This window comes from Saccopteryx leptura, chromosome 3 (assembly GCF_036850995.1).
Source record: "Saccopteryx leptura isolate mSacLep1 chromosome 3, mSacLep1_pri_phased_curated, whole genome shotgun sequence".
NCBI classification, from domain to species: Eukaryota; Metazoa; Chordata; class Mammalia; order Chiroptera; family Emballonuridae; genus Saccopteryx; species Saccopteryx leptura.
The window spans coordinates 80,980,581-80,998,103 of NC_089505.1; the positions used below are offsets into that span (position 1 = coordinate 80,980,581).

Below are 17,523 nucleotides of genomic sequence, written 5' to 3' on the forward strand. Positions count from 1 at the left end.
ACGGGCCGCCAGGAGGGCTACAGCCGGAGCTCCGCGGGGAGCGCGCTCCTTACAGCGCAGCATCCCGCCTTCCCGGCCGGTTCGGTTCCGGAGACACTGGCGCACCTGAGTCCTGACCGCGACCCTGGGCCGGCCGCCCTGGAGGCCCACTCTGTACGGTCAGCCCGAACCACCTTCCCATCAGCTCGGTCTGCAGAAGGGGACCCGTGGAACCCCCCCTTTTGCCCGCACGTGCCCACTACTCGTGCCATTTCTCTGGGGTCACATGCCAACCCCTCAGTCCTAGGGGACCGGGCAGCACGTGCCTTCCGTGGCCGGCCTAGCTGCTCCCTCTGGCCTGAAACCCGGTGCTCCCCCACCGCCTGTCCCCTCACCTGTGCCCAGTGTCTCCTGGGCAAGAACAAGGTCTGGCTGGGTGTGGTTGCCCAACCCAACTGCCGAGAGGGCAGCACCTGGCTCTGTGCAGCCGCCACCCCACCAGGCTCAGCGTGCCCCCAGGGCCCCAGCTCCCAAGGGGTTGGGAAATCAGGTCCCCACAACCTGGGTCCTGAGGCGAGGGGCCGCCTGAACCCCCCATGGGAACTCGGGAGCCATGCCCATGAGAATTACCATTCTCAGAGTTGCCAAAATCATCACCAAGGATTCACCGAGGGCGCAAGGGGTGAAGGAGGCTCAAACACTGACTGAGGGCCGGTCAGGAGTGGGGGATGAGGGGCCTGTCACAGCTGTCTCTCCCTGTCTCATGCCGCTGGAAGGATGGGTCTTCTTCTGGCCTGCACCCTGCCCATCCCCCACGTCCAGTATCTCCTGGGAAGGCGGGAAGAGGTGTAGTGTGAGTGGCCCCAGGGGGGAGGGCGCAGGGGTCCGCTTCACGTGCACTCACAACACTGGTGTCCAGCAGGCAGAGGGGAGGTGGTCCAGGCCACGCCCCTCCAGCCCTGGATGATAGGAGGAAGAGATTAGTGTTGGGGGCTGGGGGGCGGGGGCATCATGGGGGGCAGGTTTGGGCCCCCACCCAGGGGAGAGATGTATGTTGGTGGTGTACCCGGGCCTATGGCCTGGGCTGGAGCTTGAGTGGGTTCATGGTAAGCGACATAGGGGGCCCATCTGGAAGTAATTGGGTCTGGTCTACCGGCTCTGGTGAGTTAGCTCAGTTGGGTAAGAGCCTTGTCCAGAAACAAGGTTATGGCTTCCATTCCCAGTCAGGGCTTACATGGGAAGCAATAAAAAAAAATTAATTAATTAAAAAAAAAATGCAAGAGTGTATGACCAGTAGCCATAGCCACCATCACAGCTGCTTGGCCTGTGCAGGTTCGCATTTGATTCAAGCAGATGGTAATGAAACAACGGAGTCTAGAACTGGTGGGCCATTACCTTTAATCCCAGTTTGCATCCAGTGGGCGAGAAAATACACACAGTGGGAAAACACTTCCCTTTCCACTCTGGGCTCCCAAAGCCACTGATTCATCTGAGTATTTCTAGAATCAAAGGCCCCACCAGACTTATTCACCTCTGTTCCCCATATCCTCCTTTTTGCACAAATTCTGCACAAACTGGCTTCTCCTGCATGCCGCCATCTCCTCTCCAATGCTGATGGCAGGAACTGCCAGAGAGAGCCCTCGGTCTGCTTTATTTTATAGTAGAAATTAAAGCCTTTAAGCCATGTAAAGCCAGTAGCCAGGGCCACACCACAGCCGCCTGGCACATGCAGGTTCGCATTGGATTCGGACAGTTGGTAAAGAAACAACGGAGCCAAAAACTGGTGGGCCATCATCTTTAATCCTAGCTTGCACCCGGCGGGCAAGTAAAAACACACACTGGGCTCCAAAACCCACTCATTCAGTGCTCACAAAGCTACTGACTTATCCGCGTTTCCTAGAATCAAAGGTTTCTAGCTCACCAGACTTATTCACCTCTGTTCCCCATCTCCTTCCTTCTCCCTGCACCAACTCTGCACAAACTGGCTTCTCACTCAGCACTCCACCATCTTGGCTGCTTCTCCTGGTCTCCTCCACGTGGCCTTTCTCTGCTCTCCTCTCTAATGCTAATCTCAGGAACCGAGAGAGAAAGCTCCCAGTCTGCCCCACTTTATAGTGCAGAAATCAAAACCTTTAATCCAATATACAAAATAGGGAAGTCTCTAATACAAAGTCACTTTTCTGAGGCATGATGGGATTGCATTATCCCACATCCGCTGCACCACCGCCTGGTCAGCACCACCCCACATCAAAATTGTGGGAAAGGCTTAGTCCTAAAACCAGGCCCGAGGCTACAAGAATCCTGCCTGCCCACAGCCTGCCCCCAACACACATTAATATCACCTGGGCGATGGCTTCCACGTGGGCAGCGCCATCTTTAACAAAGTGAGCATAATATCTGCCCAACAAGCCAGTATACAAATAAGGAAGTCTCTGATACAAAGCCACTTATCTGAGGAATAAATGGGATTCCTTCTAAGAGTGCACCACTCCCATCATGCGACAGTCAAGGGTGTGGGGAAAATCTTAGTTTTGAGAAGATCTTAGTTGTAAAGCCAGAAGCCACGGCCAGGGCCACCATCAGAGCCGCCCGGCCCACGCAGGTTCGCATTGGATTCGGACAGTCGGTAAAGAAACAATGGAGCCAAAAACTGATGGACTGTCATCTTTAATTCTAGCTTGCACCCAGCAGGCAAGTAAAAACACACACTGGGCTCCAAAACCCACTCACATTCAGTGCTCACAAAGCCACTGACTTATCCGAGTTTCCTAGAATCAAAGGTTTCTAGCTCACCAGCTTTATTCTCCTCAGTTCCCCATCTCCTTCCTTATCCCAGATACAAACTCTGCATAAACTGGCATCTCACTCAGCACTCCACCATCTTGGCTGCTTCTCCTGGCCACATGACCTCTTTCTGCTCTCTGCTCTGCTCCCTCTGCTCTCTCATGCTTGTCATCCCAGGAACCAAGAGCGTAAGCTCCTGTTCTGCCCCCATTTTATAGTGTAGATCCATAACCTTTAATCCAATATACAAAATAGGGAAGTCTGTACTACAAAGTCACTTCTCTGAGGCATGATTGGATTATACCGCCCCACATCAAAAAGGGTAGGAAAGGCTTAATCCCAAAACCAAGCCCCAGGCTACAAGGATTCTGCCTGCCTTTAGCCCACCCCCAACACACATTAATATCACCTGGGCGACGGCCTCCTCGTGTCATCTTGAACAAAGTGAGCATAATACATTTTATCTGCCCAACATTAGTATTAGAAGGATGTTGAAAATATCTTAGTATTAAAAGGGTGGAAAAGGCTTAGTCTTAAAACTAAGCTGTAGGCTATAAGGACTTTGCCAGCTTACAGCCTGTCTCCCACACTCAATGCAAACTATAAGCGAGCAAACATATACCTCATATTTACAAACTAATTTGACCAAAAACGAGTAAGTGGAACAGCAAATGCTTCTTTTCCCCCTCCCCCTCTCTCTGTCTCTCTAAAAATATCAATAAAAACTAAGCCCTAGCCCTGGCCGGTTGGCTCAGTGGTAGAGCATCGGCCTGGTGTGCAGAAGTCCCGGGTTTGATTCCCGGCCAGGGCACACAGGAGAAGCGCCCATCTGCTTCTCCACCCCTCCCCCCTCCTTCCTCTCTGTCTCTTCCCCTCCTGCAGCCGAGGCTCCATTGGAGCAAAGATGGCCCGGGCGCTGGGGATGGCTCCTTGGCCTCTGCCCCAGGCGCTAGAGTGGCTCTGATCACAACAGAGCGATGCCCCGGAGGGGCAGAGCATCGCCCCCTGGTGGGCAGAGCATCACCCCTGGTGGGCGTGTGTTGGGCAGATAAAATGTATTATGCTCACTTTGTTAAAGATTACGCTGCCCACGAGGAGGCTGTCGCCCAGGTGATATTAATGTGTGTTGAGAATTGTTGTAGCCTGAGGCTTGGTTTTGGGATTAAGCCTTTCCCACCCTTTTTGATGTGGGGCGGTACAATCCAATCATGCCTCAGAGAAGTGACTTTGTATTAGAGACTTCCCTATTTTGTATATTGGATTAGAGGTTGTGAAACTACACTATAAAATGGGGACGGAGCGGGAGTTTGTTCTCTTGGTTCCTGAGATTATCATTAGAAGAGAGAGCAGAGAAGAGCAGAGAAAGGCCACATGGAGGAGGCCAGGAGAAGCAGCCAAGATGGCGGAGTGCTGAGTGAGATGCCAGTTTGTGTAGAGTTTGTATCTGGGATAAGGAAGGAGATGGGGAACTGAGGAGAATAAGTCTGGTGAGCTAGAAACCTTTGATTCTAGGAAACTCGGATAAATCAGTAGCTTTGTGAGCACTGAATGTGATTGGGTTTTGGAGCCCAGTGTGTGTTTTTATTTGCCCGCCGGGTGCAAGCTAGGATTAAAGATGAAGGCCCATCAGTTCTTGGCTCCGTTGTTTCTTTACCGACTGTCCGAATCCAAAGCGAACCTGCATGGGCCGGGCTGCTCTGATAGTGGCCCTGGCCCTGGATACTGGCTTTACAGCGTGCTGGGTGGATCCCGGTCGTGCGTATGCGGGAGTCTGTCTGACGGTCTCTCCCCATTTCCAGCTTCAGAAAAATACAAAACAACAACAACAACAACAAAAAACTAAGCCCTGGTGTAATAGCTCCTTCCAGATCACGGAGGTTGCTGGTTCGATTCCCTGGTCAGGGCACATACAGGAGCAGCTTGAAGTTTCGTGTCTCCTGTCTCTTTCTAAAAAAAAAAAAAAAAAAGTGTGTGTGTGGGTACAGCCGAGTTTCCTGCAAGAAAGAAAACAAAAGTAAGTTTCTCCTCCTCCTCCTCCTTCTTCTTCTTTCAGTAAGAGACAGAGAGAGAGAGAGAGTGGGACAGACAGAATGGAAGGGAGAGAGATGAGAAAAATCAATTCTTCATCGCTGGCATCTTAATTGTTTATTGATTGCTTTCTCATATGTGCCTTGATGGCGGGGGGCTACAGCCAAGCGAGTGACTCCTTGCTTAAGCCAGCCATCCCGGGCTCAAGCCAGTGACCTTTGTGCTTGTAAAGCCAGAAGGCAGGGCCAGGGCCACTATCACAGCAGCCTGGCTCATGCAGGTTCGCATTGGATTCAGACAGTTGGTAAAGAAACAACGGAGCCAAAAACTGATGGGCTGTCATCTTTAATTCTAGCTTGCACCCGGCGGGCAAGTAAAAACACACACTGGGCTCCAAAACCCACTCACATTCAGTGCTCACAAAGCCACTGACTTATCCGAGTTTCCTAGAATCAAAGGTTTCTAGCTCACCAGCCTTATTCTCCTCAGTTCCTCATCTCCTTCCTTATCCCAGATACAAACTCTACACAAACTGGCATCTCACTCAACACTCTGCCATCTTGGCTGCTTAGGGAAGTCTCTAATACAAAGTCACTTCTCTGAGGCATGATTGGATTGTACCGCCCCACATCAAAAAGGATGGGAAAGGCTTAATCCCAAAACCAAGCCCCAGGCTACAACAATCCTGCCTGCCCCCAACACACATTAATATCACCTGGGCAATGGCCTCCATATGGGCAGCGTCATCTTTTACAAAGTGAGCATAATACATTTTATCTGCCCAACAGTGCTCAAGCCTGTGACCATGGAGTCATGTCCACAATCCCACAATCAAGCCTGCGACCCTGTGCTCAAGCCTTCGACCTTGGGGTTTCGTACCTGGGTCTGCCACGTCCCAGTTCGATGCTCAATCCACTGTGCCACCACTGCCTGGTCAGATGATAATCTTTTTTTTTTTTTTTAAATTTTGGAATTCCAACTCATCAACACACATCATGAGGAATTTAATCTAGAATGATTACAGGCACTATTTTGTTCATATTCATTTATAAATAACTTCCATATGTGGTAAGGTGCCAGAGAACGGTAAAACTTAGTATTGGCAATGCCATTTTAAAAGGAAAAGTTAGGCTTTCTGTCCTGTTCTTTCATTGGAAAATGGAGGAAAAAGAATATAGAAGTCTCCTGACTTACAAGGACAACTAGGGTCATTTGGTTTTAAGTTCTCTGAAAGGATTAAGGTTATTTGAAGAACTTCTTTTCCCTTTCAATAAGAGACAAAATTTACATACCACCCTACACTGATATTAGCTCTCCTTCCCTTCCTGGAATCCTGAGATTAACGTGTACCTCTAGGCAAAGGAGGAGAGATACTAAAAGGTTTATGAATGTCTTTGATTGTATTACCTTGAAAGTGGTTTGTTTTTTTTTCTCAGAGACAGAGAGAGAGTCAGAGAGAGGGATAGATAGGGACAGACAGACAGGAATGGAGAGAGATGAGAAGCATCAATCATTAGTTTTTCATTGCGACACCTTAGTTGTTCATTGATTGCTTTCTCATATGTGCCTTGACTGCGGGCCTTCAGCAGACTGAGTAACCCCTTGCTCGAGCCAGCGACCTTGGGTCCAAGCTGGTGAGCTTTGTTCAAACCAGATGAGCCCGTGCTCAAGCTGGCGACCTTGGGGTTTGAACCCAGGTCCTCTGTGTCCCAGTCCGACGCTCTATCCACTGCGCCACCGCCTGGTCAGGCACCTTGAAAGTTTTAACGTTTTTTGTAAATCCCCTAGACAAATGTAATAATCTTGTTAATGATTGTGTCATGCCCCCTCCCCAACCTGTATGTAGTCAAAGGGTATATATATAACCAGCCTCTGAAATATACTTCGTGCGCACAATTTGGGTCTGCAAATGCCCCATGTCAGCCATATGTGGCCGGCATATTTAATAAATCTCCTTCTTTAATAAAACCTTTCAAAATTCATCTGGACTTGGTGTCTCTATGTAAACTCGCTGAATTGAGGCACAGTACTTTGCAGAATCTGGGGTACAGTACTTTACACATACACAACTATCTCATTTGTTCCTGGTCACCTCTCTGTGACATGAGAAAAGCACAGTAATCCCATCAAAATCTGATTGGATTAAAGTGGAACAGACCAGAAATGGATAAAGTGGGGGGAGGGACCTGCCTAATAAAACCGGCTTGCTGGTCGACCACACTCTAGAGCTGAGCCGTCAGGAGCAGCAGCTGGAGGCCAGGAAAAGACCTAGCGCTCAAGAGGTGAGTCAGTCTGAGGGGATTGTTTCTACTTTCAAATTTTTATGAAAGGTCTTGGGAATGGAGTGAGTGGGGTTCTGATTAAGCAAAGGCTGTCTGAGGCCAACTCAGTGTCATCTAGGGACACCGGGGTCTTTGTTTGATGGGAGTAGGAGGTGGAACTGAGGTGCTCAATACCAGGATGCAGAAACAATATGGTGCCTGTCACCCTGAGTCAGACCCGAGCCTGGCAGCCTCTGTGAGGTGGTGATTGGAGTGTCCACCACTGACCTTGTCCACCTCTCTGGTTCTGCTGGTTGTTTTTTTTTTTTTTTTTTTTTTTTTGCCACATCCAGGCGGTGCAGCCCCAGGGGGGGGGGGAGTGGGAGGGTTTAGGGTTTCTGAGTCTCAACCAGCACTGCCCACTGGCTATACATAAGGTGACCCACATATCTCATTGTGAACTCATTTTCTAGTAGTCACATAAAGTAAATCAAACATCTAATTCATTGTAACAGGCAAAAAGGCAGTCCTTCCTTCCTTCCTTCCTTCCTTCCTTCCTTCCTTCCTTCCTTCCTTCCTTCTTTCTTTTCTTCTTTTTTTATCTCTCTCTCCTTCTTTCTGTTGGAATCCATGGGAGTCCGAAAGACCAGAGTAACAGGCTTTATTGAAAGGAAGAAAGGAACCCTGCCGGGCACTTCTCCCAGGGAGAAGAGCGCCGGTTACAGACTAGGGGCGAGTTATATAGTGTTTGGGAGAGCCTGAGGGGATACTGAGGCAAAAATCCTGGTATGTCTGGAGCCCCTCCTTGGGGCAGCTTCTCAGTTTTTTGGAATTCCTCTGTCTCAGGGGCGATAGTCCAGTAAGGGTGAGGTCTGACAGATTAGCGGAACATCAAGAGGGCTGTTTGGAATTTATAATACATATCTATTCCTCCCTCCCTCCCTCCCTCCCTCCCTCCCTCCCTCCCTCCCCTCCCTCCCTCCCTCCCCTCCCTTCTTTCTTTCTTTCTTTCTTTCTTTCTTTCTTTCTTTCTTTCTTTCTTTCTTTCTTTCTTTCTTTCTTTCTTTCTTTCTTCTTTCTTTCTTCCTTTCTTTCTTCCTTTCTCTATTTTTATTTTTTTTTGGCATAGAATTCCTTAGCAGCTGCTAGACTTATGGTCTTTCGTGGGTTGGGTCAGCCTGGAAGCCCAGGGACACCCTCTAACATCTTGAGTCTTCTGGGGATGGGGTCCTTCTTGCTCCTGACTGACTCCCCAAAACTGGAAAAGGCAGTTATTTCAACATGAGAACAATTTCTGGAGGTTCTGCTGGAGAGAGCTTCCACTCTCTTTCTCGTGATGTCTTTAAGATCGAGGGTACATCTTACGATAAACAGCCTTCTGATGGGAATAAGCCCCACTTCAGCGACTCAAAACCCACATGGGACTGGTGTCTGTCATTTAAGGGCACTCAGGTAGAGTAGAGACTTCCTCACCACCTAACTCACAGCCAAGGGATGAAGCGTGTCTTCATTTCATTTTCTTTTTTTTTTTGTATTTTTCTGAAGCTGAAAATGGGGAGAGACAGTCAGACAGACTCCCGCATGCGCCCGACCGGGATCCACCCGGCACGCTCACCAGGGGCGACGCTCTGCCCCTCCGGGGCGTCGCTCTGCCACGACCAGAGCCACTCTAGCGCCTGGGGCAGAGGCCAAGGAGCCATCCCCAGCGCCCGGGCCATCTTTGCTCCAATGGAGCCTCGGCTGTGGGAGGGGAAGAGAGAGACAGAGAGGAAGGAGAGGGGGGGGGTGGAGAAGCAAATGGGCGCTTCTCCTATGTGCCCTGGCCGGGAATCTAACCCGGGTCCCCCGCACGCCAGGCCGACGCTCTACCACTGAGCCAACCGGCCAGGGCCACTTCATTTCATTTTCCATTTTATACATCAGAAGTTCAAGGCCATAGGTTATTGTTATTTGTACTTAGGTTGTATCTTCAGTACCTAGAAATCATGTTTACCAATCACTATTTTTATAGAGAGGATGGTGTCCCGGGATTGATGAGTTCTTTTCCTCTTGAAAAATTTTTATTTTTATTTAAAAATTAAAAAAAAGTGTTTCCATTGATTGAAAAAGAGAAAAGGAGGAAGGAAGAGAGAGAGAGAGAGAAGGAGACGGGGATGAGGGGAAAGAGAGAAGCATCAACTCACTGCTCCACTTAGTTGTTTCATTTAGCTGTGCACTCATTGATTGCTTCTTGTACGTGCCAGGGCTGGAACCCGCAACCTTGGTGTGCCAGGGATGATGCTTTGTCTCCTGAGCCACCCGGCCAGGGCACTCATGAAAATTCTAATCGGGTGCACATCTCCCCCCCCCCCCCCCCCCCCAGACAGCGGGCATGGCTGAACACTTTCAAGCAGCATGCAGATGTCCGGTCTGCCTGAATTACCTTGAAAAGCCCGTGAACCTCAAGTGTGGCTTCATCTGCTGCCTCCAATGTGTCCATTCCCTGCAGAAACAGCCAGGCGAGGATGGGGCTCTGTGCCTCACTTGCTCCGAGCTGTCTCAGAAGAAAGACATCAGGCCCAATGGCCAGCTGGGTAGGCTGGTGTCAAAGGTCAAGGCACTGGAGCCCCAGCTGAGAAGCATCCTGCAGATGAACCCAAGGCTGCGCAAGTTCCAAGGTCAGTCATTCGTGTGATGTGCCTCCCAATAAAGGTGGGTGTTGTCTGGGTGCTGGCACTTCAAATGTTTCCTCTTTCCTAGTTCTTGTTACCTGTAAGTCTTGATTAGAGCCATCTGTGGGTTTTTTTTTTTTTTTTTTTTTTTTTTTTTTTGAAGCTGGAAACGGGGAGAGACAGTCAGACAGACTCCGCATGCGCCCGACCGGGATCCACCTGGCACGCCCACCAGGGGCAACGCTCTGCCCACCAGGGGGCGATGCTCTGCCCCTCCGGGGCGTCGCTCTGCCGCGACCAGAGCCACTCTAGCGCCTGGGGCAGAGGCCAAGGAGCCATCCCCAGCGCCTGGGCCATCTTTGCTCCAATGGAGCCTTGGCTGCGGGAGGGGAAGAGAGAGACAGAGAGGAAGGAGGGGGCGGGGTGGAGAAGCAAATGGGCGCTTCTCCTATGTGCCCTGGCTGGGAGTCAAACCCAGGTCCCCCGCATGCCAGGCCAACGCTCTACTGCTGAGCCAACCGGCCAGGGCCATCTGTGGGTTTTTAAGAAAATATTATTCTTGGGGCAGTTGGCTCAGCAGTAGAGCATCGGCCTGGCATGTGGAAGTCCCAGGTTTAATTCCCAGCCAGGGCACACAGGAGAAGCACCCATTTGCTTCTCCACCCTTCCCCCTCTCCTTCCTCTCTGTCTCTCTCTTCCCCTCCTGCAGCCAAGGCTCCATTGGAGCAAAGTTGGCCTGAGCGCTGAGGATGGCTCATGGCCTCCACCTTAGGCACTAGAATGGCTCCAGTTGCAACGGAGCAATGCCCCAGATGGGCAGAGCATCGCCCTCTGGCGGGTATGTTGGGTGGATCCTGGTCAGGCACATGTGGGAGTCTGTCTTCTTCTCCACTTCTAACTTCAGGAAAATGCAAAAAAATAAAAATAAAATAAGATTCAGAATTGTCCCAGAGCTGTGCTCTTTCCAGTATTTTCAGTAGCCAGGGTAGCTAGTTATCAATAGGAACTAGGGAGAGACACAAATAGAGACCCAACTGGGGATATACCAGCTGTTCCATGTTGTGTATTGTTAAAATCAGCTCTACACAATTTTTACTGTTTTTAATGTGAGTGGGGATTTTTTTATTTCTAATGATCTTGTTAAATGACAGCTGACATACAATATTCTTAATTTAAAATATACAGCATAGCCCTGGCCGGTTGGCTCAGTGGTAGAGCGTCGGCCTGGCGTGCAGAAGTCCCGGGTTCGATTCCCGGCCAGGGCACACAGGAGAAGCGCCCATCTGCTTCTCCACCCCTCCCCCCCTCCTTCCTCTCTGTCTCTCTCTTCCCCTCCCGCAGCCAAGGCTCCATTGGAGCAAAGATGGCCCGGGCGCTGGGGATGGCTCCTTGGCCTCTGCCCCAGGCGCTAGAATGGCTCTGGTCGCAACAGAGCTACGCCCTGGAGGGGCAGAGCATCGCCCCCTGGTGGGCAGAGCGTCGCCCCCTGGTGGGCGTGCCGGGTGGATCCCGGTTGGGCACATGTGGGAGTCTGTCTGTCTCTCCCCATTTTCAGCTTCAGAAAAATACAATAAAAAATAAAAAAATAAAAAATAAAATATACAGCATAGTAGACATTTATATATATGATATATACATATATTATTGATTGATTCTGGAGAGAGAGAAATATTGATCTGTTGTTCCACTTATTTATACATTCATTGGTTGGTTCTTGTATGTGCCCTGACCTCGGATAGTACCCACACTCTTGGCATATGGGCAGGATGCTCTAATCAGCCGAGATGCCCAGCCAGGGTAGACATTTATTTAATTTTACGAAGTGATCCCCCTGATCATTCTAGTAACCCCATGGCACCAAAGTTATTAGAACATTATTGACTGGACTTTCTAACCCTGTAACTGGTGTGTAGCTACCAGTTAGGTTTTCTTAATTCCTTCACTTTTTTTTTTTTTTCACACAGCATTCCAACAAAGAAAAAACAGCTAACAACAACAAAAAGGGAGGGCACTTGGTCTTGGGTCTGAGGGCGCTCTGGCCCGTCCACAGGGTCAGGTTGGGATGAGCAGCTCTCCGCCCCAGTTAGGGTAACAGGGAGGGGGTGCTGCCGTGCGGGGTCATCGTCTGTGAGTTCTCTGCTTCTCGGTCGCTGCCCCATCGAGTTCTGGGTCCAGGTTCCTGCTAAGGAACCATATGTCCTCATGTCAGAACTCCTAGCATAGCTTCTTTTTTTTTAAGTGAGGGGGCGCAACAGACAGGGACAGACAGACAGGAAGGGAGCGAGTTGAGAAACATCAATTCATAGTTGTGGCACCTTAGTTGTTTATTGATTGCTTTCTCATACGTGCCTTGACTGGAGGGCTCCAGCCCAACAGTGACCCCTTGCTCAAGCCAACAACTTTTGGACTCAAGTCAGTGACCTTGGGGTTTCCAACCTGGGTCCTCAGTGTCCCAGTCCGATGCTCTATCCACTACGCCACCACCTGGTCAGGCCTAGCATAGCTTCCTTAGTTTTATTTTTGTTTGTTTGTTTTTTACACCTGCAATAAAATGCAATTGCCCATTCAACAACAGTAAATGAGGAAAGTAAAAAAAAAAAGAGAGAGAGAGAGAAAAAACCAGCATTAATGCCAAATATTACTGTTCAATAACTAAAATATTTCGATCATTGAAATATGCATTTGAGGACTATACTTTGACAGAATCTGTGATAATTTGTATGATGATTTTGAGAATGAACAGCTACCATGGTCCCCTTTTTTCAGATGTATTCCATACTAAGGAGGATAAAATTTCTTTTTTTTTTTTTAAGTGAGAGGAGGGGAAATAGAGACAGACTGCCTCATGCGCCCCAACCGGGATCCACCCAGCATGCCCATTAGGGGGTGACGCTCTGCCCATCTGGGGCATTGTTTTGTTGCAACTGGAGCCATTCTAGCGCCTGAGGTGGAGGCCATGGAGCCATCTTCAGCGCCTGGGCAAACTCTGCTCCAGTGGAGCCTTGGCTGTGGGAGGGGAAGAGAAAAGAGAGACAGAGAGGGAGAAAGAAGTGAGAGGGGGGAGGGGTGGAGAAGCAGATGGTTGCTTCTCCTGTGTGCCCTGACTGGGAATTGAACCTGGGACTTCCACACACCAGGTGGATGCTCTACCACTGAGCCAACTGGCCAGGGCCAAGAGAAGAAATGTTCTGAATCAAATAATTGAGTAACTTTATGTGCAGAAAATACCTAGTATGAATAAGAAGTCTTTCCAATTATAATCATTCATCTTATACATCAGGGGTCCCCAAACTTTTTACACAGGGGGCCAGTTCACTGTCCCTCAGATCGTTGGAGGGCCAGACTATAAAAAAAACTATGAACAAATCCCTATGCACACTGCACATATCTTATTTTAAAGTAAAAACACAAAACGGGAACAAAAACAATATTTAAAATAAAGAACAAGTAAATTTAAATCAACAAACTGTCCAGTATTTCAATGGGAACTATGCTCCTCTCACTGACCACCAATGAAAGCGGTGCCCCTTCTGGAAGTGTGGCGGGGGCTGGATAAATGGCCTCAGGGGGCCACATGCGGCCCGCGGGCCATAGTTTGGGGACCCCTGTTATACATAAACTTGTATCTAATCAGGGACCAGGGAAATTTCCCTGGAAAATTCTGACCTCTAGATGTGAAGACGTGAAAGTTAGGGGGACACGTGGGCATCTGCCATGCACGTGAAGGGTGGGCCTGGTGCACACACCGGCTGATTTGGTTATTTCCTCTCTCCACAGTGGACGTGACCTTGGACATTGACACAGCCAACAACTACCTCCTCATCTCGGAGGACCGGAGACGCGTGCGCTGTGGGCATTTCGGGCAGAATCGCAGAGCCCATGCGGAGAGGTTCAGCTGGGCCGCCTGTGTCCTGGGCTCCCCTTGGTTCACCTCTGGCCGCCACTACTGGGAGGTGGAGGTGGGGACCAGCCCTGAGTGGACCGTGGGCGTCTGCAAACGGTCTGTCCCGCGGCAAGGCGCAATAGCCCTGTCCGCAGAATTCGGCTTCTGGAGTCTGGGCTGCAGGGGCCAGGACGCTTTCGGGGCCAGCACCGTGCCCCCGACATATCTCCTGGTCAGTCCCCGCCTACACCGCCTGGGCATCTTCCTGGACATGGACATGGGGACCGTGTCCTTTTATCACGTGGGTAATGGGTCCCATATCTTTACATTCCCTGGAATCCCTGCTGCCGAACCACTGTGCCCGTTTTTCGCTCCTGCGAATCCGATGAAGGACAATGGGGCCTTCCTGACCATCTGTCCTGTGTGATGTGAGGCGGATGGACTTCTGAGCAAAAGACACGTGTAAAAACTTTCTGCATGCTCAGAGCCACGGCTGTGAGCTTCTCTGCTCGCCATGCAGTTGGTACAAAGTATAGCAGAGAAACCCGGGACAGCTCAGGAATCTCAAACGCACATTCATTACATTTCAGGAACATTTCTTTTCCCACAATTAAGTATTGTTGTGGTTGTTTTCTTTGGGACCTGTGTATATTCCTGTCTAATAAATATGTTCTGAATTTTCAAATTAATGGCTAAGTGTTTTCCTTGTAATTTTTAAAAAAGATTTTACTTAATCATTTTAGACAGAAGTGTGTGTGTGTGAGAGAGAGAGGGGAGAGAGAAAGAAGGGGGAGGAGCAGGAAGCATTAACTCCCATATGTACCTTAATCAGGCAAGCCCAGGGTTTCAAACTGGCGGCCCCAGTGTTCCAAGTGGATGCTTTATCTGCTGCACCACCACAGGTCAGGCTCTTTGTAATTTTCTGAAAGATGAACTTGGTGTGGAATGGAGGTTGGAGACAAAATAAAAATTTGGATGGGACCCAAAGGACTCATTGATTACCTCGGTGATGTGGAAACCAGACCTATGGAAACAGTTGAAATAGAGATGTACGTATTCTATTTTGCTCAGCAGTAGAAAAGCACACATTTGTTCCAAGTATGCATTGAACATTACCAGGATACTGACAGAAGGCAGAGAGGGCTTCAGGAGCAGCTTGATCAAGGAGGACCTTTCAGATGCACAGTACAGAGCAGGGGATAAAGTCAATAATATTGTAAGAACTACATGCATACAGCCAGGTGGGTATTAGACTTATCGAGGGGAATCACTTCACCAGTTGTAAAGATGCCCAACCACTATGCTGTGCACCTGAAACAAATGTAATGTTATATATCAAGTGTAGCCTGGGGCAGTGGATGGATGGTAGATCCAGCATGCTGAGGTTGCTGGTTTGGGACCCTGACTTGCCTGGTCAAGGCACATACAACAAGCAATGAACAACTCAAGTGAAGCAACTATACTTCTCATCCCCTCCACACCCTTCTCTCTATAAAATCTATAAATGAAATCTTTTAAAAAATTATGTTTCTTTGTGGTGTTCACTATCTAGAAAGACGGGAGACCTGTTCTAAAATGACCACTTTTGTTATTGAAAAACCCTTTCTTCTATTTATAAAAAGTATCTTTGTGTATGTGTGTGTGTGTGTGTGTGTGTGTGTGTGTGTTTTCTGAAGTGAGAAGCAGGGAGGCAGACAGACTCCAGCATGCACCTGACTGGGATCCACCTGCATGTCCACCAGGGGGCGATGATCTGCTCATCTGGAGCTGTTGCTCTCTTGCAACTGGAACCATTCTAGCGCCTGAGGCAGAGGCCATGGAGCCGTCCTCAGCACCGGGACCAACTTGGCTGCAGGAAGGGGGCGGGAGAGAGAGAGAGAGAGAGAGAGAGAGAGAGAGAGAGAGAAAAGAGGGGGAAGGGTGGAGAAGCAGATGGGCGCTTCTCTTGTGTGCCCTGTCTGGGAATTGAATCTGCAACATCCACACACCTAGCTGATGCTCCTACCACTGAGCCAACTGGATAGGGCTACGAAAAGTATCTTTCTTATACATCCAAGAGATAGTCTATGAAAGGCATCCTCCTTCTATGGGACTCCTTTTGGGGATCAAATGAATACACAGCCATGGCTAACTTTTTTGAAGGTCATTTCCAAGATCCCCTAAGCTTTTTATTCAGCGAATGGGAGAGAAAGCATTTATAGTTCATTGGACACTTACTGAGACAGAAGTTAAAGTTTCATTCCCACCTCCACCCCATCCATGAAAGCTGCATAAAGATGGGGGGGGGGGAGGAATTTGACTGCTTCTGCAGCTGCAATTCTGGCTTTCCAAAAAAATTGTATTAGGAAAGCAACTGCTCTCAATATAGGCTGTAACATGGGGACCTGACAGGTACACCTACCTGTCTGACTACAGAATCCCTCCTTTGCTTCCTGCCCCTCTGTGTACATGGTTTGATTTTAGCCTAGGGAGAGGGCCCAAAAGACAAGAATTCCCCACCAGGCTCTGAAAATCGGCAACTCCCAATCAATATCGCCACATTTTGAATCAAATAGTTATGAAATCCTTTCAAATATCCGGTCAAGTTTCAGCCGGGAGACTTAACATCCCTTTTTTCTGGCAGTGTATTTACAACCCATGACACAAGAGGGCGCTGATCGCCGACAGGAAGACCTGCTACTCTTCCTGTGTCCCCAGGGGTCCCCAGGGAGACACAATATCTGTTTCCACAACAATCAGGTCCAAGACATGCAATTAATTCAAGTCAACATAACATTTTAAAAATAGCCATTCGAAAAAAAAAAAAAAGAATTTGGACCTATTTCTCAATACACAATAGCTAAGAGTTATTCTATTGTCTAAATATTAAAACCACGCCAGGGGACATAGATGAGAAGATACCATATTTCTCCATCTATAAGACATACATTTTTTCAAAAAATTTGGGGGGGGGGTCTAAAAACTGGGTGCATTTGATAGAGTGGCTGTGGATTTTTTTAACTTGCATTTCCCATTTTTTTGTGCAGATGAGAAGTTGTAGGAATTTTATGATAAATAAAACTTGAGTTCGATAACTTGATGGCATATGGTTTTTTTCCCCTCAAATTTTGGGTCCCCAGATTAAGGTGAGCCTTATACATGGGGCAAACAGTAATATCAATGAAACCCTCTTGAGCTTCTCCATGGAAAAAACTTCCCAACTGTGACTCACAATTGAGATGTAACAAAACAACGAAAAAGATGTTTCAAATAAAATAATGAGCAAAACCATTGTGTGACATGGAGTGGAAGCTGTCAGCAAGACAAAAATGTTGTAAAAATCTTAAACTCACCTAGATATGGACAGTCAGATGCCAAAGGTGAAATGTGACACCATCTTACACCACACACAAAAATAAATGCAAGCCTGACCAGGCGGTGGCGCAGTGGATAGAGAGTCAGAATGGGATGCTGAGGATCCAGGTTCAAAACCCTGAGGTCGCCAGCTTGAGTGAGGGCTCACCAGCTTGAGTGTGGGGTCGTTAGCTTGAGCGTGGGATCATAGACATAACCCCATGGTTGCTGGCTTGAGCCCAAGGTTGCTGGCTTGAACCCAAGGTCACTGGCTTGAGCAAGGGGTCACTCGGTCTGCTGTGGCCCCTTCCCCATCAAGGCGCATATGAGAAAGCAATCAATGAACAACTAAGGTGCTGCAACAAAGAATTGATGCTTCTCATCTCTCTCCCTTCCTGTCTGTCTGTTCCTATCTGTCTCTCTCTCTGTCTCTGCCACAAAAAAAAGAGGGAAAGTGTCATGCTTGACCAGGTAGTGGTGCAGTGGATAGAGCATCAGCCTGGGATACTGAGGACCCAGGTTTGAAACCCTGAGGTCGCAATCTTGAGCGTGGGCTCATCTGGTTTGAGCAAGGCTCACCAACTTGAATCCAAGCTCTCTGGCT

At 48.8% G+C, this 17,523-nt stretch overlaps 1 protein-coding gene across 1 annotated transcript; it reads left to right on the forward strand.

The window, feature by feature from the left end:
- The first annotated feature begins 9,423 nt into the window (after nt 1-9,423).
- Nucleotides 9,424-14,013, forward strand: LOC136398242 (ret finger protein-like 4A). Its single transcript, XM_066372605.1, has 2 exons — nt 9,424-9,709; nt 13,481-14,013. The coding sequence occupies exons 1-2, from the start codon at nt 9,424-9,426 to the stop codon at nt 14,011-14,013; spliced, it is 819 nt and encodes a 272-aa protein (XP_066228702.1).
- Nucleotides 14,014-17,523: the final 3,510 nt, after the last annotated feature.